Below are 23947 nucleotides of genomic sequence, written 5' to 3' on the forward strand. Positions count from 1 at the left end.
TTTTTCTATTCATCATTCAGATACATCATGTCTCACGACCACCACGACCATTCCAACTGTAATCACGACCACGGCTCGCATTCTCATTCCCATGGCGACGCTAAAAAAGTAAACGCTGTCAATGATGAACTTTCTCTTCGCCAACAAGCTGCCGATAAACTCGCCAAGGTACATTTTCATTTTTATATCAGACTGAACCCAATGGATTGACTCCTTTTAGTTCCTGGTAGAATTGCAAGAGCTAGCTAACCAACACAGAAAGGCCACTCAGTAAGCTGCACCATTCGGTCATGTCCAAAACACGCTACTGACATTTGTATAGAGTCAAGACATCTGCGGCACCTGTCAATAAAGCCGATGTTGATCTTTTGGTAAATAGTTAGAATAACCAAGACAGACTCGAGACACCTTGTTGACACTGTTTCTCTTGTAGATGAAAGAAATGCAAATCACCAAAGCAGAGGCAGAGTCGACTTTGAGAAGCAACAAGAACGATGTGGTTGCTGCTCTCACCTACTTGACCAGCCATTGATTGAATGGCATAGATTACCAATATTAGCACTTTTAATAAACATGCCAGCAAACAAAAGTATATCTATGATGGGATCCATGTGGAGTACAGCCATTATGCTTTGTTTATACGTATTAAATCTTTGGAAATCATCGAGAATCATGTAAATGAATAAAAGTCAAAATGCAAAAGGGCATTTCGTAATTGCTATTGCCTTGGTTTCCAGTTTTTTCATCTTTGGTTTCGATCAATGGAATGAATGTTTATTCATTACCTAGTTATTTGAATAAACCACATGCTCCATGTTGCGACATTTACCCAAGCGTTTGACATTGCTTTTCAACGTGGCAAAACGATATTTAATTTTCTCAAACCGACAAAATCAACCGGTCGCGCACTGTTCTAGTCCTTTTTCTCTTCTTCCAATACATATAAATCAACAAAAGATGGTCAAAACTACTATTATTGCACGAATCTCGGATGGACTTCCCTTGGCTGCTAGCATGGATGATGAGCAGGTAGTGTCGCGCCTTCTAAAAAAGATGCAAGAAATACCAACATATTGTAGGTTGAAACAGAGTTGGCCGAATACAAAGGTCAAGCCAAGACCATCTTTAAACGTTTAAACATCAACTCTGAGCCTCGTTGTTCTATTGAATCTGGAAAATATGTCTTTCAGTAAGTAAATGGAGAGCACGGACCTATGGAGGGTGTCTTATGTTGCATGCCATAGTTACATCATCGAAGGCAGCGTTTGTTACCTTTGCATCTGTGAGCAATCCTATCCTCGCAAGCTTGCTTTCAGCTATTTGGAAGAATTAGCCAAGGAATTCAACATGAGTTACGGTAATGAAGTCGATAAGCCTGGATTGAGACCGTATGCATTTGTCAAATTTGGTAAGAACACATTTATACATATCATGGAGAATCACTATTAAATCATGATGATGCTATCAGATACTTTTATGCAAAAGACAAAGAGAATTTATCAAGATACCCGAACTCAAAGCAATTTGACAAAGCTAAACGAAGATTTGCAAGATGTTACTCGTATCATGACCAAGAACATGGAGGATTTATTATGGCGTGGTGATAGTTTGGATCGCATGAGCACCATTTCTGGCGAGTTAAAGGATAGTGCAAAGATGTTTAAAGATAAAGCTCGTCATTTGAACTTGCAAGCACTGTATCGTAAATACGGTCCTCCTGTTGCTATTGCTCTTGTTATCCTCACTGTGCTTCTTATTCGCTACTATTGGTTTTAAGACGCTTGATAGTATACCACAATTATTTACTACATATCAATAAAGCATAGTTTTTTTATTTTTTTATTTTTTTTATTTTTATTTATTGATGCTTTCGGGCAATCCATTGAGATAGCCAACTCTCTTCGCCCGCTGATACTGAACTTGGCTCACTTATAGAAATAGTACCGTTCTTTTGATACAAGCGATGATTGCTCTCTAGTCTGTCAGTAATGTAATTGTAGTTGATCATGATGCCAAATGAATCTCGAATGCCCTTCTCGGATGTATCGGCCAGCCAATGGATTTGGTGCGCACAAGCACCGTTTCTCAAATGGAAGTTGGCTACTGGATCTAGGGCATTGTTGCCTACACGCTTCTCCGATAATATGTATCTCGAGCATAAGCGCATCAAGGGATCTTTCAGTTCTTCTTGGTCTTTACTGTTGAATCTACTCAGTTTCTGAGGCCCAAAATGAGTGTCATCTTTGTACAATCTTTCGTTTGTAAACACCTACTTTCTTCCAGTCTAATATATGCTCCAACTCTGCTTGAATGGTAGGATCATTGTCTACATGACTCGTCAGCCATTGTCTATATCCTGGCATTGGGCTTAATGTAGCAAACACTTTGAGCATTGGAAAGTGCCTTTGCAAATCATCCACTGCTTGCTTGATCAGGTAATTGCCTAAATTGATGCCACCTAATCCTTGCTGTGTTGTGATTGAGTAGCATATAGCATACTCAAAGTTGTTAGGATGCAAATCTTGCCTTGTTGGACTCGGTGCTTCCAGGATGGCTTGGACAGAGTTCGCCAGTGATGGCAAAAGAGCAACATGTACGAATACAAGCGGTTCGTTGGGTATATTATTCTCGAAAAACGCATACACTCGACGATCCGGCTCTAAGCGTCTCTTGATATCCTTCCAATCCTTGACTTGATGCACTGCTTCATATGAGCAAATCTAATCATATCATTCAACGACGATGTTCTCTTTCTCTCCTCTTCCTTGTCTGTCATTTCTTATTTACCTTTTCAAGCAATGCAGCTGAGCTATTTTCCCATGTAATCCTTTCCAACTTGAGAAATCCAATGACATATTTCTTAAGCTTAAGCCGAATATCTTGTTCTAGACTGATGTATTCGTTGTATGTGGCGCTCCCTCTTGGTCCCATCAAATCCTGCAACTTAAAGTCTCAATGAAACGATGTCATCTCGCCGCCATTCAGTGATTACTCACGAGTAAATCGGCTCTCATATCTGCCAGAAACTTGAGCCCGTTAGGTAATTGATGAATTCTGTCTAGGAATATGTTGTATTTGGGCTCTAAAAAGTATTGCAAATTCTTTTCTATCTAGTCTCTAATGTATGAGTGATCGCAGCCTTCATGCCAATTTGAAGTGTGCGGTAATTACCTGAGTAGCATCGCTCTTGCTTTTTGCATTAATGTATTCTCTTGCTTGCTTTAATGAATTCTCTCGATCAACGTCTAATTTGAACGAAAGGTTATTGATTGCCTCTAGCTGTGTCAACATCGCCTTTGCATACCAAATTCCTTGGAAAGCACATCAAAAAACTCCAATTTGCCATTCTATACGTATATCATCTTAGTATACGTATTATCACCATACACTCCTACGGCGTACCTTATCTAATTGCTTGTAAAACTCGCAACATTTCTCAGTAAATATAGGTGGTGGCAGGTTGTTGGTCTTTTCAGTAATCTTCTCTAATAATTCTTGTATATGCAGTCGATTGGAGAGCATGTCAGAATTTCTATGTTTGCCAGTATTAAAAACTGTGTAATTGTTAGTATGAGACAAGGTAAAGCTGTAAGTTAATCTGGTACCCACTTTCGAAAGGTGTCGATCTAGAGGGTGTCGCTGTTGCTGTTGCTGCTGTTGCTTGTACTTTGGAATGCTGTCTACGAATGATCTGATTTTCCTGAACAATAGAAAAATGGTGTCTTTGAAGAGCAAGACCTCTTCTTAAAGCTCTTTGCATTGTCTCTCTTTTGTTTTACAAAGAAAGAAGTGGCCGAAACAACGGAAAAAAGATTTATAGGCCCTTTTGTTGCCTTTCCACCGTGGGATGTAATTATAAACTCTAGATTTCACGTGCCAAAGGTCGTTACACATCATCAAGAATAAGAAAGGCCATTGCTTAGCATAAATGCAACTTGATGATGCGAACAATTCATTTTACTGTACTGCCAGCCATTTGCCTTGATCCTTTGGACATAAAAAATGAAAATTTCAGTTGAAGTCATGTATCTCGCTTAATTCATGATCCTAAACGAGATTGCGCTTCGTCAAGCAGGAGAGAGAGATACAGTAACGTTCCAAGTGTGTAGAATGCAGAAAAGAAACAAGAGACTCTGAAGTCTAACAGCCAGCATCGGTTCAAAGCTTGGATGCATATACATTTGGTTTTACTGTAATTTCCACATGGCCACAATTTCAATTCAATAGTTCTTTTCGGACCCATGTGCTCATCTTGCGAAAAAGCAAACTTGTATAGAAAAGCTTCAAAAAATGCTTGGTGCAATATATCTATTGATACTAATTGAACTGATCTACTACTATACACTAAACGTTTGATTTTTTTTTACCCCTTTGGTTTCTCTATAGACGACGTGTAAATGTGAATTTGACTCTTCAACAATGTTCCACGTCTGTGTCTATGGAAACAATTCATATACGGGCAGATAGCCTATTCGTATTGTCTCCAACTCTTCAAAAAATGCATACCACAGCGAAATTTGGAAGTATTTGGGCCGTGATTTCTCGCGTCAGGAGCCGTTTTAGACCTTCTAAGTAGCACCAAACGATCACTTTCGACTGGCTGGTGCTTGCCGGTACCTTTGCTCAACTGTTTTGAGATCGTCGAAAATCGACCAAAAATCGACCAAAAACCGCGAGGGATACCTCATGATTTTCATTGAAAATCAAACAATCGCATTTTTCACTATGAAAATGAAGAGTTTTACTATAGCATATATTGAATCAAAATGTTCCTCTAGATCCAAGGCAGCCCCTGAAACCTTATTTGTAAGGCCTTAGTATGTAAAATCTCGACATTTTGGCCAAAAACCTTGTTTCCTATTTTCAAACATTGCTCAATAAGTTTGTTCAAGACACCTATTATAAACAGTGCCATTAGAAGCGCCTTGAAAAGTACTCCTAGATTGCTTTAGAAAGTATGGGCTGATTATCACAGTTTCTATAGTCGAATCTAGCAAAATAGATCAAAAAAGTCGAAATGTGAACAAAAATCACCAAATTCAGACAAAAATATTGCGTCGGAGATTTAGCCACTTTTGGCTGGCAAAATCAATGCCATACCCATCCTGAAGGTAATTGACGCTGTTAAAAGCTGGTAAGAGGGGCATTATGAGTCGAGAAGTACTATAGCATAGACTCAATACAACATTTTGCTGTTGTTTTGCACTTTTGTGTTTTCGAATGTTGTAAAATGCTCTTGCAAAAGCGACACCTAATATGAAATGCAGGCTGTCACCCTATTTCAGATTGTACATGATGCCTCGAATGTTGACTCTAGTGTATCCAAAGTCCATACTATAAACTTCTATTGGAATTCTGTTTTACAAATAGATGTATTCTGCGTCAAATCAGATCACTGGATAAACGATTGGAATGCAGATCAGAACGAACGTATTGCTCTCAGTGGTGTTGAAATAGGTCCTTTGAGGACACTTCCTTTTGTCTATAGACCGCCTCATTTCAAGAATTCTTGGTGAGACACACGCTGATCATAAATTCAAGGAGCCAAAACTTATATTCTAAAAGGCGTTACATTGATAATGAGTTCAAGAACGAGCAAATTGGTGCAAAGAACCATACTCTTTTCTTTATTTGTCTATATAATGCAAGCGGCCCGACCCAAATTCCAGGTGGTAGACTGTCTATTATACAGCGTACGACATGAAAAGGGAAATGGAACATGTACATGACCCGTTGGAAGGTTCCTTGATTTGTCAAGTATGATCTTTACACAGATACTTCTAGCCCCAAAATTAATTTAGATAATTAAATGCATAATGTAAACAAATGGCAAATGACTAAAGCTACATGCTAATCATATCAACGCGCAGAGAGAAGCATCTCCTGGCCATTTATTGGTACAGAGATCTATTCATCTGCATCTTTATCTACAGGATCGTATCCATTGTAATGACAAAAATGACATTTGATCTAGTCAACTAGGGCATTAAAAAACGGACGGGCAAACAAGAATGATTTGTACTACTTGGAAGCAGCTTTCATTTACTTGATTTGTACATTTGCCATGCAGACGAATAAAATCATATCATGTACAACCATGACTCCGAGTGCTTAATGTGCTGTGTTGTGTTGAATGGAGCTTGTTGTAGACAGTAAACTTGCACTAACAAACCGTCACTGAGTGGTTCTTTCTCGTCTTCTGTTGCCAATCTCCCTAATATTAACCTAAATTGTCAGAAGCCCTTCTCCCTTTTTTTTTTCTTCTCTTTTCTCTCTCTCTCTCTCTCTCTGTTTCTTGTGCTGGTGTTTGCTTAGACCTGTTCCCTGTTCCCTGATACATATACACACACTTACTGGTTATAAATGTCTTTTCCATCTCGGTCAGAAGCAACCGTGGACGAGCAGCAATATCTCAAGAAGTACAATGGTCGTGCCCGCTCCTCATCATTCAATCATCCAGCTGTCCGCAGACAACAATCTGATTCCTTGTTCAATACTACACCATCACCCAATGCCAGTAGAAGAAGACCAAGCTTTGACTCCCATCAGAACAGACATCGCCAACAACAACAACGCATCAAAGCAAAAGCTTCTCATAGCAACTTTTTACAAGTCAGTTCACACCATCATGTAGGCGGTGCTTCTTCCATCGATGAATCAGGCTCAGAAGAAAACGACGATGACACTGACTCTCTATACCATGGAAATCCGCAAATACCAGTAGCTGCTATTTCCACACATCAATTAGACGCCAATACTACTTTAGTTGGTAAGTCGGTCAGGTAGTTGGTGGGCACACACAGGTTTACTCATACCAAACATCCATTAGACTCACCGACTCCATTATCTGCTGAAGAACACAACAGATCCCTTGCAAATTCATTCAAAGAAAAGCTTGTTATTTCACGTAAAAACACAAGGAAGGGGGCACATGGTAGCTCTTTGGATAAAGGAGGATCCCAAGGAGGTGGTGGAGGGGTATTCGGTACAATCCTTGGTAGTAGAAGTAGCAGCACAACGACTACACATAGCAATCAGCAATTGTATGACGATGGCTCAAATGCAATTTACCCTCCTCCTCAAAAACAGACAGGACAGAGGTATGTCATCCATTAGCAATCATGCGGATTCAAATCTTATATCGCACACATGTCACATAGAGATCAATACGGTTTTCTCAAGAGCTCTCAATGGATTTCTGAAGATGCTTTTAATGGGTTTGAGAACTATTATGCGCCAATTATGAAGCGAAGATCATTGAAATGGCGACAACTACTAGCAGAGAATGATGATCAATGGCCAGCAAGAAGCAGTAAAAGTAAATGTTCATGTCGTTTGCAAATCAACAGCGCACTCATATTCATACAGTCAAACGCTATATCCGAAAGGGCATTCCACCCGAATTGAGAGGACAGGTCGGTCAATGGCATCCGTTTCGCATGAATACATGTACTCAATCTCGCTCTTGCTAGGCTTGGCTGCATTATAGTGGAGCCAAGGCGAAAATGGACGCAAACAAGGGCGTGTATTATGATATAGTGCAACAAGCAGAAGCGATAGGAAGCCAAAACGAGAATCTTGATATCATTGAGAGAGGTATAGTGTGGACAGATGCACTGGATCAAACAGGCACACGCAGCTGACAGACAGTATTAGATTTACATCGTACCTTTCCCGAAAACAACAGATTTCGCCCTGAATCACACTGTCAAAACAACAACAGCACACCAGAGGAGAAAATGAATATACCAATCATCAAATCGCTACGACGAGTTTTACTTGCCTTCTCCATCTACACACCCTCCATTGGCTACTGTCAATCACTGAATTACATTGCTGGCATGCTGCTGCTATTCATGGACGAAGAAGAAGCGTTCTGGACATTCGTTACGTTGATCAACGATATACTGTCACCCAATACCTACGATGTCACCATGGAAGGCGCAAACGTGGATCAGAATGTACTCATGATTCTGATCTCTGAGAGATTTCCTCATTTGTGGAATAGAATGTCTGAAGGAAAGTCGTTTTGGGAGTGTGAGGAACAGGAAGGAACCGGCATGCCCACTTGTTCTTTGGTGACAAGCCATTGGTTTCTGACACTGTTCATCAACATTCTGCCAATTGAGGTAACTAGTGATTGGAAGCCATGTTTCCATGCCATTTTTTTTTTGCTTATTCATCCAACTGTATGTAGAGTGTGCTGCGTGTGTGGGATTGCTTGTTCTAGTAAGTGGATGCTGCGGCGGATAGCGTGCTGATCAGAGTCTTAATCAACATCTCGTTTTGCAGTGATGGACAAAAGGTGCTGTTTCGAGTTGCACTGGGCATATTCAAACTGAATGAAAACGAAATCATGGCTGTACATGATCCATTAGAGGTCTTTCAAGTGATTCAAAATATGCCAAAACGCATGGTGGATTGTCACAAGCTGATTGACGGCACATATCTACAATACGCATCAGCAACAAGAGTGAGTGACGAGGAGATTCGCGATAGAAGAGAGCTGTTCAAAAAAAGAAGAGATGAAAGACGTAGAAACATCCCCGTTCAAAAAGGCGGCAAGTTACTTAAAAGAGGCACGATGCGTGGAGCCATTATCCATCGAGCCAAAGAAGCTCGTTATTTTGTTGAGAGAGCTAAAACTGTCAGAAAATAAACAATGTGTGCCCTGAATTATAAAGCGCAAAGAGGCGTAGTAGCAATATAGTATATTAAATTGCAGCGAGATCTTTCCATGGCTTTCCAAGACCAACAGCTGTTGACTCGATTTCATTGGTACTCTAGTGTCAGTAGATTTTGATATTTAATTGAGCGTAAAACTGCGGCCAGAAATTTTTTCTTCTTCTTCAAATATAACTCACTTTTTTATAAATCTCTAAATATGTCTGGTAAGTTTGGTTTGTGAGCATGGCAATGGAATGGGAGCATTAATAGAGGGTGCTTTGGATGGATGTAGATTGGGATAAAACTACTATTCTCCGTAAGCGTGATCCTGCAAAGGCCAAGGTCACTCGCTCTGATACCGAAATCAATGCTGCCAGAAGAGTAAGTAATAGAAGTGATTTTTACGTGTTGAGATGAGGAAACCAACAGCCATGACTTACTAGGCTGGCGCTTCCATTATCACTGACAAAAAGTCTACTTTGACCAACTCGAGTCATGCTGATACCGATCATCGTCGTATTGCAAAGATTGATCGTGAAAACGATGTTGCTCCTCCTCCTCGTGTCGATGTCTCCGTTGGTAAGGCCATTCAAAAGGGCCGTCAAGAAAAGAACATTACTCAAAAGGATTTGGCCCAACTCATCAACGAGAAGCCTCAAGTTGTCAACGAATATGAGTCTGGTAAGGCTATCCCCAACCAAAATGTCCTCGGTAAGATGGAGCGTGCTCTTGGTATCAAGTTGAGAGGAAAGAACATTGGCGACCCTTTGACTTTTGGCAAGAAGAAGTAAAAACACTTGCAAATTATATACATATCTCTCTCTCTCTTATATACATAAAATCACCCATAATGTACACACATACATCCTTTTTTGGATTTTTTTTTGAATAAATTTTCGCGCCAAGATGCCGTTGGATGGCTGTAGATGATGATATCGCGTATTTTGACAATGCAAATCGTGTGTGCTTGCAATGGTTGGATAGAGAGGTGTCTACAACTGATCAAGCAATGCAATGCTGATGATTGATGCGCTAGCATTTAGCTTCGTTCATTCTGACATATGAAGAGCCTAAATTTCAAACTGAATATGAACAAGGTAGACTACAACATTGACAGCAACATCTCTCGATACTACTTGGCGACTAGTACGAACAATCTTCTCGCAGATGGACTTGTTGTGCTGTTCACCGTGCTCTCTCTCAAAATTTACCGCAGGACCAAAGCGATGAATGCCAGCCACCAGATGTGCGAGGAAATATGTCTTGGGAGCAATGGAAACAAACGCAGGATCGGCTTTGTTTTGGATGCAGTAGTTGTACAAGACCCTGCAGGCAGCGTGGCGATCAGCGATGATTTGGTCAATCGTAGACAGGTAACCTTCAACACCCTAGTTGATATTTCTTATATAGAGGAGAGGGAACCAACGAGATCGAAGCATCTAATGGTCAAAGCAAGAAGGTCATTGCCACCAAACGAGAGTATGCTTTGCAGTTGCCATAGATAGCCAAGACATCCTGCAGCTTGGTCTTGTCAGCCCTTTTAGTGAGAGCTTGCTTCCATTGAAAGGCCAACAGAAACTTGACAATACCCAAGGACCAAAGGGTGGAGGGTCTTAGCAAGAGTGTCCAGAGTTGGATCAAAGGACCACAAACGCAAGAATTCTTGACTTCCATTTTCACTATATACAAGAACATAATAATGCATCTAATTCAATAAGTGGTAACATTGATCTATATGAGGGTTGGATCGCAACAATGCAAAGGTGCAAACCTATGACAACTAAGCATCAAATTCAGCATTTGATAGCATTAATATATACGAGGGCTTGATTGTAACGAAGCGAATATGCACAACCATAGTATTCAAGCAGCATATTCGGTTTTTCATTTCCTTTATTGTCAAGCTTACCAGCAACAAAGCGCATCAAAATTTGCATGAATAAGCTCTACCAAAATCAATATGCCTCCTACTAGCATTAGAAGCTGCACAGGCTGTAGAACTGCCCTTCCAGTAAACTGCAGCTACCAAAGATGTAATTCATGCTGTGTAAATAAAAGCTATACAACAAAACATAACCACATTTGACAGTTTTCAAGCCTTCATATCTTGACATGTAGACCTTTATGAGCCACCGGAATGACGCCAAACAATTGTACTTGAGTAGTAGTAACTTCCTGACATCTTTGCTCAACTTTTTCGGCCAAAAAAAAACATGGCCAAAAATCGACCAAAAACCATGAGGTACCCCTCATGGTTTTTGACGAAAATCAAACGATCGCATTGTTCACCTTGAAAACAAAGACTTTTACTACGGTATATATCAAATCAAAATGTTTCTCTCGATCCAAAGCAACCTCTAAAACCGCTTTTTTGGGGTCTTCATATGCAAAATATGGCTATTTTCGCTAAAAGCCTCATTTCAAATTTTATTGAATTGCTCAATAAGTTCAGTCAAAATATCTATTTTACTTGGCACTATTGGAAGCGCCTTGAAAAGTACTTCAAGAATGTACTAGGAAGCGTAGGGTGATCATTACAGTTTATGTAGTCGAATACCATAGAATAGATTAAAGAAGTCGGCAAAAGACAAAATCTGTCCAATCTTGAACAGAAAAAAAAAAGGATCTGAGCGTGAATCAATTTTAGCGGCGGCGCTGCTGCTGGCTGACCTAAATGCTTTTCTGATGATGACAATGATGATTGCGATGCTGATTAAATGGAGATCATGGAATTGAAAGGACAGTTGCTTAGCGCAAAGACTTTTTTTGTGGAGCTTTGCCTCATGAAGCTGCCTTTTGCAATGACAGTACCTCTAAAAAGTCGCTGTAGATTTTACACAAGACCTGTATTTACTTATGACCCGCGTTATGTCGCCATCTTATTAAGAGCAGCAGCAACAGCAGCGAATGGTACAACAACTCTACTATCAGAAAATGACGATTGTAATGTACAAATACTGCATAAAACCTGAATTTTCTTTCATATTGTCTCATTAATAATAGGCTTCGTTTGATATCAGTGTATAAACAAAAAGGGTGCTGAGAGAGATATCTCCTCTTCTCCACTTTCTAGTTCTGATATAACCTAATGATTGATTGTTTAAAATCTACTTGGTATACTAAAATTTTATTATAACTAATTTAAAATGTCTTTGTCGAGAGCCCACAGGGCGACGCCAACATCGAGCAGAGCGAGATAGATCGTATGATGTACTCTCTGATTGCTTGATTTGTGTGTAGATTCATTTGTCATTTTGAAAATCACAAAATAGCCATCTGCTGGTGATTTGCCCCAAACATGTAATCAGTCTGTTGCTACAAAAACTGCGGAAAAAAGATCTAGACGTCTTGTTTTCATATGAAAAAACTGAACCATTGGATCCATGTTACAATTTGTGTAGCAAAATGACATAAATGCCAGGCGTCCATGTCGTCATGCTGGCACGTTCAAGCGGCATCAGAACGTTCCTGACGCTGCCGCTTTTGTGTGGTGGTTTCAGATGCATAAGAACAAGATCGCCATTCTTTTTCTCCTACTTGATCAGCTTTCTTTTTCCATCAACCCCTGTCTATCTCCAGTTTTTAAGAAAAAAGCTTAATTCTATCGACATGAGCAAAAACGTTACATCCAGCATCTCTACTCGATCCAAGGTAGCTCTTGTCACTCTTATCAGTGTGTCTGTGCTCGGCAGTGTTTACTACAGCAGATACAAGAGCAGCAAGAGTAACACGAAGAAATCCATCCAACTTGCTGATAAAAAGCTCGCAGCCACCATTGACGACAACTCGCTCTACAACGATTTCGTCGCCTCCTTGCCAAGCTCCCTCAACCTGATTGATGACAGTGCCGACAACTTTTTAAGCAGCCTTTTCAACTCGAGCTATTCTCCATCTGACTACATACCCGGATTCATCCCCACATCCATAGAAGAACTCAAAGAGCAGATGGCATCATTGTATCCCAACTTTCAGAGCCAGTTTGAAACCATTCGAGAAATGTACAATTCGTTTTGGGAGTTTTTGTCCTTGGAAGAGTTTAGAAATATTGTACGAGAGTCGATACAAGAAGATGACAACCCTGAAATGCACCCAGAAATCGAGCAGGATGCCTATGTGAGAACAGGCCAAGCATTGTCCGAAGAAGAAATCCAGTTTACAGAGGCAAGAAAGCAAAAGATGAGAGCAGCTTTTGCATTCTTCATTGGCGTGGATGAACATGAAGTCGAGATTGAAGATATTCCCAACATTGGCATTGCATCAAGGTGAGCTGCTTAAGCAGTGATTTAGGTTGACCATGTACTCATTTATGTATACAGTGGTGGTGGATATCGAGCCATGGTGGCTTGCTCCGGCTATTTGCATGCACTCAACGAAACAGGCATTCTCGACTGTGTCTTGTACATGGCAGGCGTCTCTGGATCCACATGGGCCATGTCCCAATTCTACAGTCCTCTGACCAATGCATCTGTGGATACCCTCAAAGACCATCTCACCAGTCGCATCCATACACACATTGCCAACCTATCCAACTTTTTAACGGTGCTCAATGCATCTCGCCACAATGCCAAAATCCTGTTGCACGGTGTTGTTCAGCGTTATTACCAGCAAAATGGAAGCATCAGCTTAGTGGACATCTTTGGCATGCTACTAGGTGGCACGCTGCTCGCAAAGAAGGTCACCGTTGCACCTCCCGACAAGGAGAAGAGTGAAAGAATGATGGAAAATGATGCTCATTCTTACACTGAAAGCATTGAGGATCCATCTGAATTGGGTCTAAAGAACAAGGACGACCATACGCAATCAGGCACGGTACACGAAGATGATGGCGCTGAAGTGAAGCCTCGTTTACTCAAGAAGAACGAGATCAAACTTTCCATGCAAAAGGATTATTTCCAAGATGGATCATTGCCCATGCCAATCTATTGTGCTGTCAGACATGAAGTGGAGTTAGCCAGCATCACCAAAGCTGCAACTGTGTCTTCCAAGCAGGGTCTGGAGCCATGTCAAAAGGTGGATGATGGTGAAGAAGAAGACGAGCCCTTTGAACATGTGGAAGCTGACGATACCAAGAGCGACGACGCCCAAGCAGAGACACAGGATGGCAACGAGGACAAGGCTGAAGAAAGAAAGGAAGTAGAAGATGACGAAAATGAAGAGCAGCAAAAACAAGAAGCCGCCCAAGAGACGAATGATTTGTATCAGTGGTTTGAGTTTACACCCTATGATATGGGCAGCGAAGAGATCAATGGTAAGCCGATGCATTTCTTGTCTAACGCATCATCTGATCCAACATATTCCATCTGTAGCCTGGATTCCTATCTGGGCATTTGGAAGAAAATTCGAGAATGGCAAAAACACAGAAAGACTTCCTGAGCAGAGTCTCGGTATACTGATGGGCATGTTTGGCTCCGCATTTGTGGCTAGTCTGGCACACTTCTACCAAGAAATCCGATTACTGCTACCCGCATCCGCCATTGAAAAAGCAGACGAGATGATAAACAGCTACCAGGCATCTGTCTCTACCATTCACCCCATCTCGCCTGCATCCTTCCCTAATCCATTCTACAAAATGTCGACCACTGTGCAAAGCAAGGACGCGTCTCAAGATAAAGAGGAAGTGCTACGATCTGAAAGTCTAGTGGAATCTGAATTGATCGGCTTGATGGACGCGGGCATGGACAACAACTTGCCCTTCTATCCTCTATTGAGACAAGGTCGGGATGTGGACATTATCCTTGCTATTGATTTAAGTGCAGATATCCAAGAAGCTCCTTACTTTGACCGTGCAGAAGGCTATGTCAAACGTCGCGGTATCAAAGGGTGGCCCGTGGGTGCTGGTTGGCCTCAAAAGGAAGAGGAACCGCATGAATCGGAAAAGTCAGATGCGGACCCTGTCAAAGTCGAGCACCAAAAGAAGCCATCAACTACGGAGGACAGCAAGCAAGAGCCAAAAAAGCCTAAATACGCTCTCGACACATGCACCGTGTTCGCATCAAGCTCTTCAGAAACCATCCCATCCAGCAGAGACGATGATACATCCGCCACCACCACAAGCTATCCCGAGAATACAAACCCCATCACCCTTGTCTATTTCCCTCTCATCGTCAATGAAAACTACGATCCCGAGTTTGATCCTCAAACAGCAGAGTTCTGCTCCACATGGAACTTTGTTTACAGCAGTGAGCAAGTTAATAAATTGCACGGATTAGCAGAGGCCAATGTCAAGGATAACTTGGAGAAAGTGCGCAAGGTCATCAAAGAAACATGGAAGCGAAAGCGAGACGAACGGTTAAAGAGAGAGAGGATTTAACTGGCATGTAAGCACGCGCTGTATTTATTAGCATCATTATGTACAGAAAAATAAAAAGAAATGTTTACAAGCTACACTTATTTACTAATTGTGTGCTCCAAGTCATGGAGATGTTGCACATCCTTGGCAGTGCCTTCGTTTTCGACCTTGCGAATCATTTGAGGATACAAATCCCAGTCCTCAGTGTCTTGCTTGGTCTTGTCAGTGTTGGAGCATTTGAATCCATTATCAATCTTTTCGCACTTTTTGCCGTTCACGGTGTCTCTGTAGACGGAAGGATGTGTCATGGCATCGATATCTTGTGCTTGTTGGTTCTTGGTAGTATCAGACATTTTTGTATATTTGTGTGGTTGGGTTTTCAGAAAGAAAAGGGCGATTTACTGGATTTGTGTTGGCTGTTACCTCCTATTTATATGCAAAATTTGTTTTTTACGATCATCCAAATGTTTCTGCTGGGAACTGATCGGATCTTAACATTGTGCTGTGTGTGTGTGTGTGTGTGTGTGTGTGTGTGTGTGTGTGTGTGTGGAGAAATATGACATAATGCACATTGAGAAATGACATATTGAAATAGTTACCATTCTCAACTGACGTAAATAACGCGCATTCATAAAATCTACTGCACGTTCTCGCTCAGCATGGACCGTGCCGTGTAGCATCTGTGCTCCTTTATGACATGATGTCAAGCCAGATACATGTCGGAAATGTATCATGTGTGTCTACAGTCAACTCGACATGAACTGATCCAAAGTGTGAACATGGCATGATTTGAACCTGGTTTTCCATGTCGCAATCGTGGGCTGAGATCAATCAAAATGAACGCTAATGATGCACTGCTATGATGTCTGCGCCATCAAAATAAGCTCTTCATACATAGAATGCATCCTACTTTTGCTGATATAATTAACCCTCAAAGTGCGATTTAGCCTCAATAATCCATGACAGCTAAATATAAGGGCATCATGTTGTATATATTCCACAGATTTGATGGTACTATGATGTGGTAAGGGCTGCCAAATAAATGGAAGCTTTCTCGAATCGAAATCTCGTGGTAGAGTTAACTTACATGAGAGGATAGAACACATGTTGAATGTAAGTTCATAGACGAGATGGCAAAAAGTGCCCTGAGCACTATTCCAAATGTTCATACATACATAAACGAATGGAAGGCAAAAGGATACACTCTAATCGGTTACAACACGACCCCAACACACAAGAGCTTCAAGCATTTAAGCAATCTTGGACCTGAATGAATCAGGAACCTCTCAGTCATTTTATACCTGTTTAGCCATCAAGTGAATAACGCAAAGCGTATACACATTGACTTGAAGAGCTTTCTTCATTGCGGTTTGGGTTGCTCAAGTGTATGCTTGCCCTCATTAGACTAGTCATTTCAAGCTAAATCAAAACATCTTGGAACCCAATGACATGTTTTATAGCTGGGCATTGTCAAAATCTAGACATGCTAGGCTAATTGACGTAAAAAAAACCCCCCGTCATTTGTAGCCAAAAACCAACGATGTCAGACACACTCTGCCAAAGCAATGATACCCACTTGGTGTTGGTATGTCAAAAGCCATCAGGAGGGCTTCTATAAGCTCTCCAATGTTGCTGGTACACCACACTGGGGTCCAAATGTGACCATGAATCCCAGTCAAATGTCGTGCCATTCCAAATGTTGGAAGCTTCATGGGTAGCAACACATTTTAAACCACTCCACCTTTTCATAACATGTCATTCTTATCATCTCGACTAGCATCTGCTCGTCCTTTAGCACGCACACTCTTGAGTTCAACAAGCCGTCGTCAATTCGCATCCAAAACTGTCGTCGTTGAGCGTGAGTTACCCAAGCCCCCACCACCTTCCAAAAGACGTTGGTTATGGACAGGTGTTGGTGTAGGTGCTGTTGTTTGGGCCGTTGGCCTTGGAGCTGCTTTAAATCATCAGCGACTATCAAGCAGTGTAGTTCATGGCACTCTCTTTATGGTGCGTTATGATCCTCGTGTCATTGCGCTTGTAGGTGATCATGTTGATTATGCAGATTCATGGCCTTGGATTAGTGGTACTGTCAACCACTTGAAAGGCAAAATCGACATTGGATTTGATGTCAAGGGATCCACTGGTAAGTCTTTTTTTTTTTTTTTTTTTTTTTTTTTTTTTTTTGAGAATTGGGCATTGTAGAGCGTCACTGACGAAAGAGTAAATACAGGCGAGGTGGCTCGAGTTCATTTCATTTCAAAACGTGGAGGTCAGAAATGGACTACGGTTGAATTCACAGTGGTTCGCAAATCTGACAACAAATTGATTGATATTGGCCATCATGCCTTGACAGAGAATGGAGAGCCTGTTGTACATGGTCAATAAAACCAGGAGGAACATGTTGTGTATCATATATAGTGTAATTTTATTAATACAGAAATCTAAAGATTGCAAAGACCATTCATTAAAATTTGATTTTCAATGTCTACTTGATCAGCTGGCACATGGTTGGAGGGACAGGTAATACCAATGATCTTTTCATCCCATGTTCTGCTCTCTCCCAGTGTATACGTGTCCCAGATGTCAGCCTTCAATTCGTTCTTGAAGCGAGTTTGCACCTCCTGTTCAAATGACTCCATTCTGGGACCACTCACTTGGCGAGTGCGTTCAGAGACATCAATTCTACAACAGTAATACTGCGCTGTGCGGTAGATCACCTTGGTTTTGGTGAGGTCATAAAACTCCTTGATTTGGCGGATCAGACGATCGACATCCTTTAAAAAGGGCTCCAGCTCGGCAAAGGCAGCGTCCCAGTTACCCAGAGAGAAGATGGCCACATCCACATCGCGAGGACTGGTGGGCACAGCTTCATCCCAGCTGGGAATATTGAGGTAGGTGAGGCCATCCCACTTGTAGGAGCTCACACGGAAACTATCCTTGTGAGCCTGTACAGTGGATCCATTGGCAGGCTTGTCGTCCCATTCCGTGATGCCCAATGCCTTTGACTCTGTTTCATTGTTGCTGTAGACGAGATCAAACCGTCTAGCCATGGGATCAAACCATTCTCTGTTCCAATGATTCTCACTGAAATCCTCACAATAGCAACTGCGTGTCTGTGACTCTTCGGTGTATCTGTAGTCCTTGGGCGATGCGTAGCTTCCATCGTCGAATATGGTTGCTGGCTCATCACGACGTGCCATGTAAGACGAGTTGATGATGGGCTTTTCATTGTCAGGCAAGAGGGGTGATGTGATGTGCTGCTCCCAATTCTTGCACCATTGGCCATGGCTCAAGAACTTTTTGATGGATCTGCGGATGTTGGAGTCACCATAGAGATTGATACCTCGAGCATACTTCTTGGAGGCACAACGGTTAAATTGCTCGTACGAGAGGTGGCGCAAACGACATGAATACGGAGCCCAGTATTTACCATCTCGAGTTAGACCTGCCACTTGCGCTAATGCAGCCTCGCCTGAATAAGAGCTATTTTTAGGGAACGGCAGCCATCGTCCAGGGTTATTGAAGCCTTTACAGAGAGGCAGTGCTAGGTGTTGCTCCAGAATGTCCTGATTACCCTTGGGTTGCTTCTGCTTTGGTGCCGCATTAGAGGTGATATTTATATATTCAAGACCAGTGGGGAACACAGGTATCTGGATTGGTGAGTAGGGTGAGACAGGCCCATATTCGAAATTGTAACGTGCTTCGACAAACTCCAATATACTGGACAATTCCCAAGATCCTTGGTGAGGCAGGTTGATCTGCGCCTCGTAAATGTGCATACGCTCTCTCTCATACAGCTCATCCTCTCTCAGTCGTGCCCACTCTGGGATCTGGTTGTTGACCTGTTTGAGATCTCGAGCTCGTTGGCGCAAAATGCGATGTTCACGCCAGGGCTGCATATGAATAGGTATACTAGCATTGGTGGCCTTGTCGGTCAGCGTGGTCATCATGGTGTCCCACCATGGGCTGGAAAGCTGAGCATTGTTTTGGGGGTAGGGTCGGTACAGCAGGCGGTGGATATCGTCCTTGCCGACGTTCCTATATGGCACCATGATGCGGATGCATAGCTCCTGACCCTGAACCAATTTGGGTTGCTTTGCGTATGGCAGGATCAGCGTGGGCCGAGCGTAATTAAATCCTGTATCATCGCCGTCGTCGTAAAAGCTGTCTGCATTCTGGATGGGAAAGTACTCTTTTGCCAGATGGCGAAGAATGGGGTATGGTAATGGCTGGTTGTCGCAAGAAAAGGCTGTCTTGTCTGCAGTGGTGGTTTGGCTGAGCCAGCGATCCTTCCAGGCTACAGCTGTTTGGTTCTTGTAGTGCAATTGCAGCAGCTTCTCAATGGTGATCTGCTTGATATGATCGGCAATGTTCTTTTGGAACGCCTGGATGAGGTTGTCTTCAATGGTGTATTTGTCCAGGTCCACAAAGTAGAGCTGTTTTTGTGTGGGCACAGTAAAGTTGATGGATCTGGCTGGAATGGGGGTATTCACCTCTGGCACAGCATCGTGGTCACTTTCAATGGATGGGTATGTGAATACAAAGTAACCAGCTACTGCCACAGCGGTTAAGCTGATGCCAATGATGCACCATTTTTTGTAGGAGGGTTTCTGTCGAGCGGCCTGTTCTTCTAAAAGTGTATAAACGGTCATTGTGCAGAGTAAACGGGAGAAAAGAGAATGCCTTTAATATACAAGAGCAAGCCTTTTATAGGTGGGCTAAACGGCCGGTTGTATCAACAGATGCAACATTAACCAATTAAGATAGATACCAAAAGAAAGACTTAAAAGTAGCCAGATGCGAAAACTTATAGATTTATTAATTGATTCAAGCACATCTTATTTATACTAAATTATCATCGCTAAATCAGCAATCCATCTTATTGTTAAATGAGTCAATACATCGAGTTCTGTATATTCAATACCGATCATTATGAAGGATCTGATCGGCAGTTCAGCTACGATGATACGACCCACAATCCATCATCGTCATGCACAAGCACGGACTTTCATAATCACTATAACGATGTTAATTTATGAAGAGGGAAAGGAGGGAAAATGTGTGATAGCTAAGTCTTTATAAATGATGAGGTTTGATTCGGCTGTACTAAATATATTACAGATTGCTGCTCCTCCAAATCACTATATATAACTCATTTCTTATTGAACCTTGCGTCCCAACATAGACAATGAGTAACAATGTAAATCATGATCCGACTACGGCTGAGTTACTGAGCTTGCGTAGCTCATCAGACTCAACACGGCCCAAGAACAGAAGGAACAGAAAAACTCTAAATCTAGAACAAGAATGCTATCAGTGTCGACAACAACGCATTGTCCAAGCAATAAACAAGGCACATCTTTGGGATGGAATTTGAGGAGAATCTCTCACCTATTTTGTTGTAGTCTTGACCAGAGATACACCCTTTATTCATTGACAACAAAAACACCCCCCACTTTTTACGCAAATCATTTAAACAGCAAATAGTTTAATTGTATAATGGTGTTGTAGGTAACGTTACACAGGTCGTATTAGAGTTTACTAATCACAGGCAAACATTTCGCAATAAACTCACTAATATCAGCGATTTCTTTAGGGTCAGCAGCATGCGCAAGGTCTGGATAGCCGTTGAATTGGATCGAGTACCCTTTTTTAGTCAAGTATTTAGCAGTGGCTCTGCCAAATCGAAATGCAACAACTGCATCTTCCTCTCCATGGCACATCAGAATAGGGATTTGCTTGTTCATGTCAGAGCCAAACTAGGGGTTTGGTGTGAATCAAACTGCCGATCCAATCCCCATCATCCACGCAACTTACACTGTCCAATTTTTCGCCCAGGGCAAGCCATCCACTGCATGCCACCACGCCAGCCAACTGATGAGGTGTAGACACTGCGGTCAACAGGGAAATGACACATCCTATACGTGTTTCAGTCAGATTTCTATATTTAAACCATCTATCCCAGAGTTTACCTTGACTGAAACCGCCCAGCAAGATGCGCTGACTTGGCACACCCTGATTTCGTTCATTTTGAATCAATTGATCCACTGTATTGATGCTATATGAGTAGGGTTTCAAGCAAATACGTACTTGCTTCACGTACCTAGTCCCACAGACTCAAGCATGCCCTCCTCATCAATCTTTTCTAGATGCGCCTTCTTTTCAAAACTATTGATATTGAACCATGCATTCACCAAGGCACCTTCTCCAAAGGATGTAATTGACTTTAGTGGCCTGTTTCATAAGTGTGTGCATCAGTAACAGCAGCTCTTTTCCTTGCGATGAAACAGGGACGGAAACTCACGCATTTGGTAATATCCATTTAATGTAAGGAAATCTGGAGCCCAATTCCTCTGTTAAGAATAGCCATCCTACACCTGAATCTCCTAATCCATGCAACCATATCACAGTGGCTGTATGGGTTGCGGTAGGTTCAATCACTACGGTGGATAACTGCTCTGGCATTTTCTCGTCTGTAAATGTGTGTGTGTGTGTGAGAAGAGTTGAAAACCGATGAAAGAGAAATGACTGGAAATAGACCCGTTTTTGGGGGTGATGCTAAATTGGGTGCGAATACAGGTAGTAATAGACTATGACTGAAATTTGGTAGCTCATATGATGGTGGGTAGGATGTTTGGATTTGCGTAAAGTCCACATTGAAATGGCTGTTGATAGTATTACCAATGCACCTTTGCTACTACCAACGCCTTTTCTAGTGATCAATATCGCTGACGCGCACAATCTGTTTGAATGACAAATACAGTTGAGCCATTTCTTGATGCAATTTCATTTTTTTGACACAAAAGCCAGACATTTACTCTATTTCAAAGGATTCGAAAGGATGTCGAAGGCCTATAGAGGGATTCGTAGAAAAGGGGTGATTGTTCAAATGTAGAAATGTTGAATTTCAAGTTACCCCTGAAAGCCGCTTCAGAGTCAGGAACGGATAAATAAATGCGAAATGCCACTCTCAAGCCAATGTTGCATCGCGTTCTGCTTTTGTTTGCAAATGCCTGTACTCAAGGGCTCCTCTCCCGTGAAACCATGACTATCCCTTCGTGAATATGAGGTTTTATTCAGTTAGATGTTAGATCTTTACAAAAGGATGCTTGTTAATCTTAAACTTCAAAAAGATCAAGAGGATTGCACCAACCAACCAAGCAACACCAGCAAACATTTTGTAGGAAAAGAAGGGAGCAGAGCTGACGCCAGTCTCAATGGCACTAGCAATGTTGGATCCAAAAACTGGGATCATGTTCAAAAAGAGCAACAAGGATAGACCAGAAGGGAATCTCTCCATGCCAAGCAGACTTGCAGCAATAGGAGACATCAAAGCAAAGTATGAGCCACAACCAAAACCAAACACGGCAGCAAAACCCATCAAAGATCCATAATCAAATGCAAATGTCCAAATAAGCAAGCAACTGATGGCTGTAAGCAAGGTGAAGGTGATGTTGGAATTAAGTCGTCCAGCTCGATCTGCAAAAGCACTGCATCATCGTTTGGATTAGACGGGGCAACTATCATTAGATCAAGATGTACTACATTACCCTGCAGCTAAACGGCCAAGGAAATTCATAGCTGAACAGACAGCGATAAGTGAAGATCCTTGCGAGTCAGACAAGCCAAGATAGGTAGCATCAGCTATATCAATCAACAAAAACAATCAGTATCAAACACATACACACACAAAAGTCTGGATGCCACAAACCTGGTAAAAAGAAGAATGGCACAAAATAGCCAAACAAACCAATGTCAGATGCAACACTAAAGATGAGAAAGTTGACGTTTTTAAGCACGCTGAAATCAATGATTTGCGAGAAGCTCTTCTTTTCCTTCTTGCGGACAATTCTCTCCTTGACAAAGATACAGGCAATGATATCACAGAACAGGCAAATGAAGCCCAAAATGCGGTAAGTCCATCCTGGACCCAAGTTTCTATTGAGTGGTGTCACAATAAAAGGCACCACAAGACCGCCAATACCAGAACCACCTGCTACAATACCCAATGCAACGCCTCTGTTCTTTGTAAACCATTGAGGAGTAACTGCCATCACTGTACCGTACATACACGATGCGCCCATTCCAAACAAGATGCCCTGAGTTAAATACAAGTGCCAGATCTATAGGAACGGTTGTTAGCCTTGACGAGTTCTGCAGCTCTTGTCCATCCAAGCGCTGCGGCATTTGTCTGGGGGGGGGGGGGTTGGGTTGGGAGAAATCTTACCTGACTAGCAAATCCAGCCATTTCCAAGGCAAGCGTAATGAACAGCGTGCCCACAATCATCACAGGACGAAGGCCAAATCGAGCAACAAAGTATTGCACAATAGGACTGGAGCCGTTGATAAAGACCAAGGCCAAGGTGCCTACAAAACTGAGGTCCACTAAAGCCTTGGGGTTATCAGCAAACAAGTGTTGGTGAAAATAGTCTTGCATGACACCTGTTACAAAGCAATACATTAGTTATACACATCTCCAAGCATATGCAATACATGCGTTCTCGCTTTTGATTTACCCCTGATAATGTTCAATGTGCAATGAGTAAACATATATTTGAAAGAATCTGCCTGTATTTACCAACTAGAAACAACACCAAAACTGGTAATCTGAACAGCAAACGCTCCCAAAACGACGAGCCATCCATAGCCACCATCAGGGCCTTCGTCGTCTACAACAGGAGGCAATTGAGCAGAACCTTTCTCTACATCTTTTTCAGTCAAGGTGTCTAAAAGAAATTGGTCAACCTTGCCCACAAACAAAAATGAGCAATGTGATTTACCTGTTCTAGCTGTCAGATCAGAGCTAGCAGAGCTTCCTGCTTCTTGAACATCATTGATACCCTCAGCTTCAATGACATTGGATTCCAATTTCTTATCAGATGAAAGACCTTCTTTATCATTGAAAGAAGTTGATTGATTCTGGATTAAGTTTTCTTCAACATATGCCATGTCTTTTTTGATTTGATTTGGCTTGGAAGAGTGATTTGAGTT

At 41.9% G+C, this 23947-nt stretch overlaps 13 protein-coding genes across 13 annotated transcripts; 6 read left to right on the forward strand and 7 right to left on the reverse strand.

Moving 5' to 3' along the window:
* Positions 1–27: 27 nt before the first annotated feature.
* On the forward strand, positions 28–532 carry ATC70_011323 (uncharacterized protein; the record flags this gene model as incomplete). Its single annotated transcript, XM_064830516.1, has 4 exons — positions 28–168; positions 221–270; positions 323–371; positions 434–532. 4 exons carry the CDS (start codon positions 28–30, stop codon positions 530–532), a joined length of 339 nt encoding a protein of 112 aa, XP_064683018.1.
* A 425-nt stretch (positions 533–957) lies between these two features.
* On the forward strand, positions 958–1776 carry ATC70_011324 (uncharacterized protein; the record flags this gene model as incomplete). Its single annotated transcript, XM_064830517.1, has 4 exons — positions 958–1029; positions 1080–1189; positions 1245–1408; positions 1469–1776. 4 exons carry the CDS (start codon positions 958–960, stop codon positions 1774–1776), a joined length of 654 nt encoding a protein of 217 aa, XP_064683019.1.
* An 82-nt stretch (positions 1777–1858) lies between these two features.
* Positions 1859–3760, reverse strand: ATC70_011325 (uncharacterized protein; the record flags this gene model as incomplete). The annotated part of the gene is made up of 8 exons (XM_064830518.1): positions 1859–2218; positions 2274–2720; positions 2788–2937; positions 2997–3110; positions 3172–3245; positions 3305–3347; positions 3403–3554; positions 3610–3760. The coding sequence occupies 8 exons, from the start codon at positions 3758–3760 to the stop codon at positions 1859–1861; spliced, it is 1491 nt and encodes a 496-aa protein (XP_064683020.1).
* Positions 3761–6363: 2603 nt separating this feature from the next.
* ATC70_011326 (MFS domain-containing protein) lies at positions 6364–8659 on the forward strand (the record flags this gene model as incomplete). The annotated part of the gene is made up of 8 exons (XM_064830519.1): positions 6364–6769; positions 6830–7100; positions 7161–7318; positions 7369–7415; positions 7473–7596; positions 7657–8129; positions 8198–8229; positions 8293–8659. The coding sequence occupies 8 exons, from the start codon at positions 6364–6366 to the stop codon at positions 8657–8659; spliced, it is 1878 nt and encodes a 625-aa protein (XP_064683021.1).
* Positions 8660–8884: 225 nt separating this feature from the next.
* Positions 8885–9458, forward strand: ATC70_011327 (uncharacterized protein; the record flags this gene model as incomplete). Its single annotated transcript, XM_064830520.1, has 3 exons — positions 8885–8891; positions 8960–9048; positions 9111–9458. The coding sequence occupies 3 exons, from the start codon at positions 8885–8887 to the stop codon at positions 9456–9458; spliced, it is 444 nt and encodes a 147-aa protein (XP_064683022.1).
* Positions 9459–9737: 279 nt separating this feature from the next.
* ATC70_011328 (uncharacterized protein) lies at positions 9738–10341 on the reverse strand (the record flags this gene model as incomplete). Its single annotated transcript, XM_064830521.1, has 2 exons — positions 9738–10055; positions 10138–10341. The coding sequence occupies 2 exons, from the start codon at positions 10339–10341 to the stop codon at positions 9738–9740; spliced, it is 522 nt and encodes a 173-aa protein (XP_064683023.1).
* Positions 10342–12276: 1935 nt separating this feature from the next.
* Positions 12277–14977, forward strand: ATC70_011329 (uncharacterized protein; the record flags this gene model as incomplete). The annotated part of the gene is made up of 3 exons (XM_064830522.1): positions 12277–12929; positions 12984–13915; positions 13974–14977. The coding sequence occupies 3 exons, from the start codon at positions 12277–12279 to the stop codon at positions 14975–14977; spliced, it is 2589 nt and encodes an 862-aa protein (XP_064683024.1).
* A 77-nt stretch (positions 14978–15054) lies between these two features.
* On the reverse strand, positions 15055–15309 carry ATC70_011330 (uncharacterized protein; the record flags this gene model as incomplete). Its single annotated transcript, XM_064830523.1, has 1 exon — positions 15055–15309. One exon carries the CDS (start codon positions 15307–15309, stop codon positions 15055–15057), a length of 255 nt encoding a protein of 84 aa, XP_064683025.1.
* Positions 15310–16708: 1399 nt separating this feature from the next.
* Positions 16709–17341, forward strand: TIM50 (mitochondrial inner membrane protein required for protein import; the record flags this gene model as incomplete). Its single annotated transcript, XM_064830524.1, has 2 exons — positions 16709–17099; positions 17187–17341. 2 exons carry the CDS (start codon positions 16709–16711, stop codon positions 17339–17341), a joined length of 546 nt encoding a protein of 181 aa, XP_064683026.1.
* A 56-nt stretch (positions 17342–17397) lies between these two features.
* FKS1_2 (1,3-beta-D-glucan synthase) lies at positions 17398–19608 on the reverse strand (the record flags this gene model as incomplete). The annotated part of the gene is made up of 1 exon (XM_064830525.1): positions 17398–19608. The coding sequence occupies one exon, from the start codon at positions 19606–19608 to the stop codon at positions 17398–17400; it is 2211 nt and encodes a 736-aa protein (XP_064683027.1).
* An 879-nt stretch (positions 19609–20487) lies between these two features.
* sif3 (Sad1-interacting factor 3) lies at positions 20488–21421 on the reverse strand (the record flags this gene model as incomplete). Its single annotated transcript, XM_064830526.1, has 5 exons — positions 20488–20715; positions 20774–20874; positions 20929–21003; positions 21060–21190; positions 21261–21421. 5 exons carry the CDS (start codon positions 21419–21421, stop codon positions 20488–20490), a joined length of 696 nt encoding a protein of 231 aa, XP_064683028.1.
* A 622-nt stretch (positions 21422–22043) lies between these two features.
* Positions 22044–23506, reverse strand: ARL2 (ADP-ribosylation factor-like protein 2; the record flags this gene model as incomplete). The annotated part of the gene is made up of 5 exons (XM_064830527.1): positions 22044–22446; positions 22507–22600; positions 22668–23079; positions 23184–23398; positions 23473–23506. 5 exons carry the CDS (start codon positions 23504–23506, stop codon positions 22044–22046), a joined length of 1158 nt encoding a protein of 385 aa, XP_064683029.1.
* Positions 23507–23530: 24 nt separating this feature from the next.
* ATC70_011335 (Aa_trans domain-containing protein) lies at positions 23531–23905 on the reverse strand (the record flags this gene model as incomplete). The annotated part of the gene is made up of 2 exons (XM_064830528.1): positions 23531–23682; positions 23737–23905. The coding sequence occupies 2 exons, from the start codon at positions 23903–23905 to the stop codon at positions 23531–23533; spliced, it is 321 nt and encodes a 106-aa protein (XP_064683030.1).
* Positions 23906–23947: the final 42 nt, after the last annotated feature.

The sequence above is a fragment of the Mucor velutinosus genome, assembly GCF_035048745.1.
Source record: "Mucor velutinosus strain NIH1002 chromosome Unknown tig00001564, whole genome shotgun sequence".
In the NCBI taxonomy this organism is placed as follows: domain Eukaryota; kingdom Fungi; phylum Mucoromycota; class Mucoromycetes; order Mucorales; family Mucoraceae; genus Mucor; species Mucor velutinosus.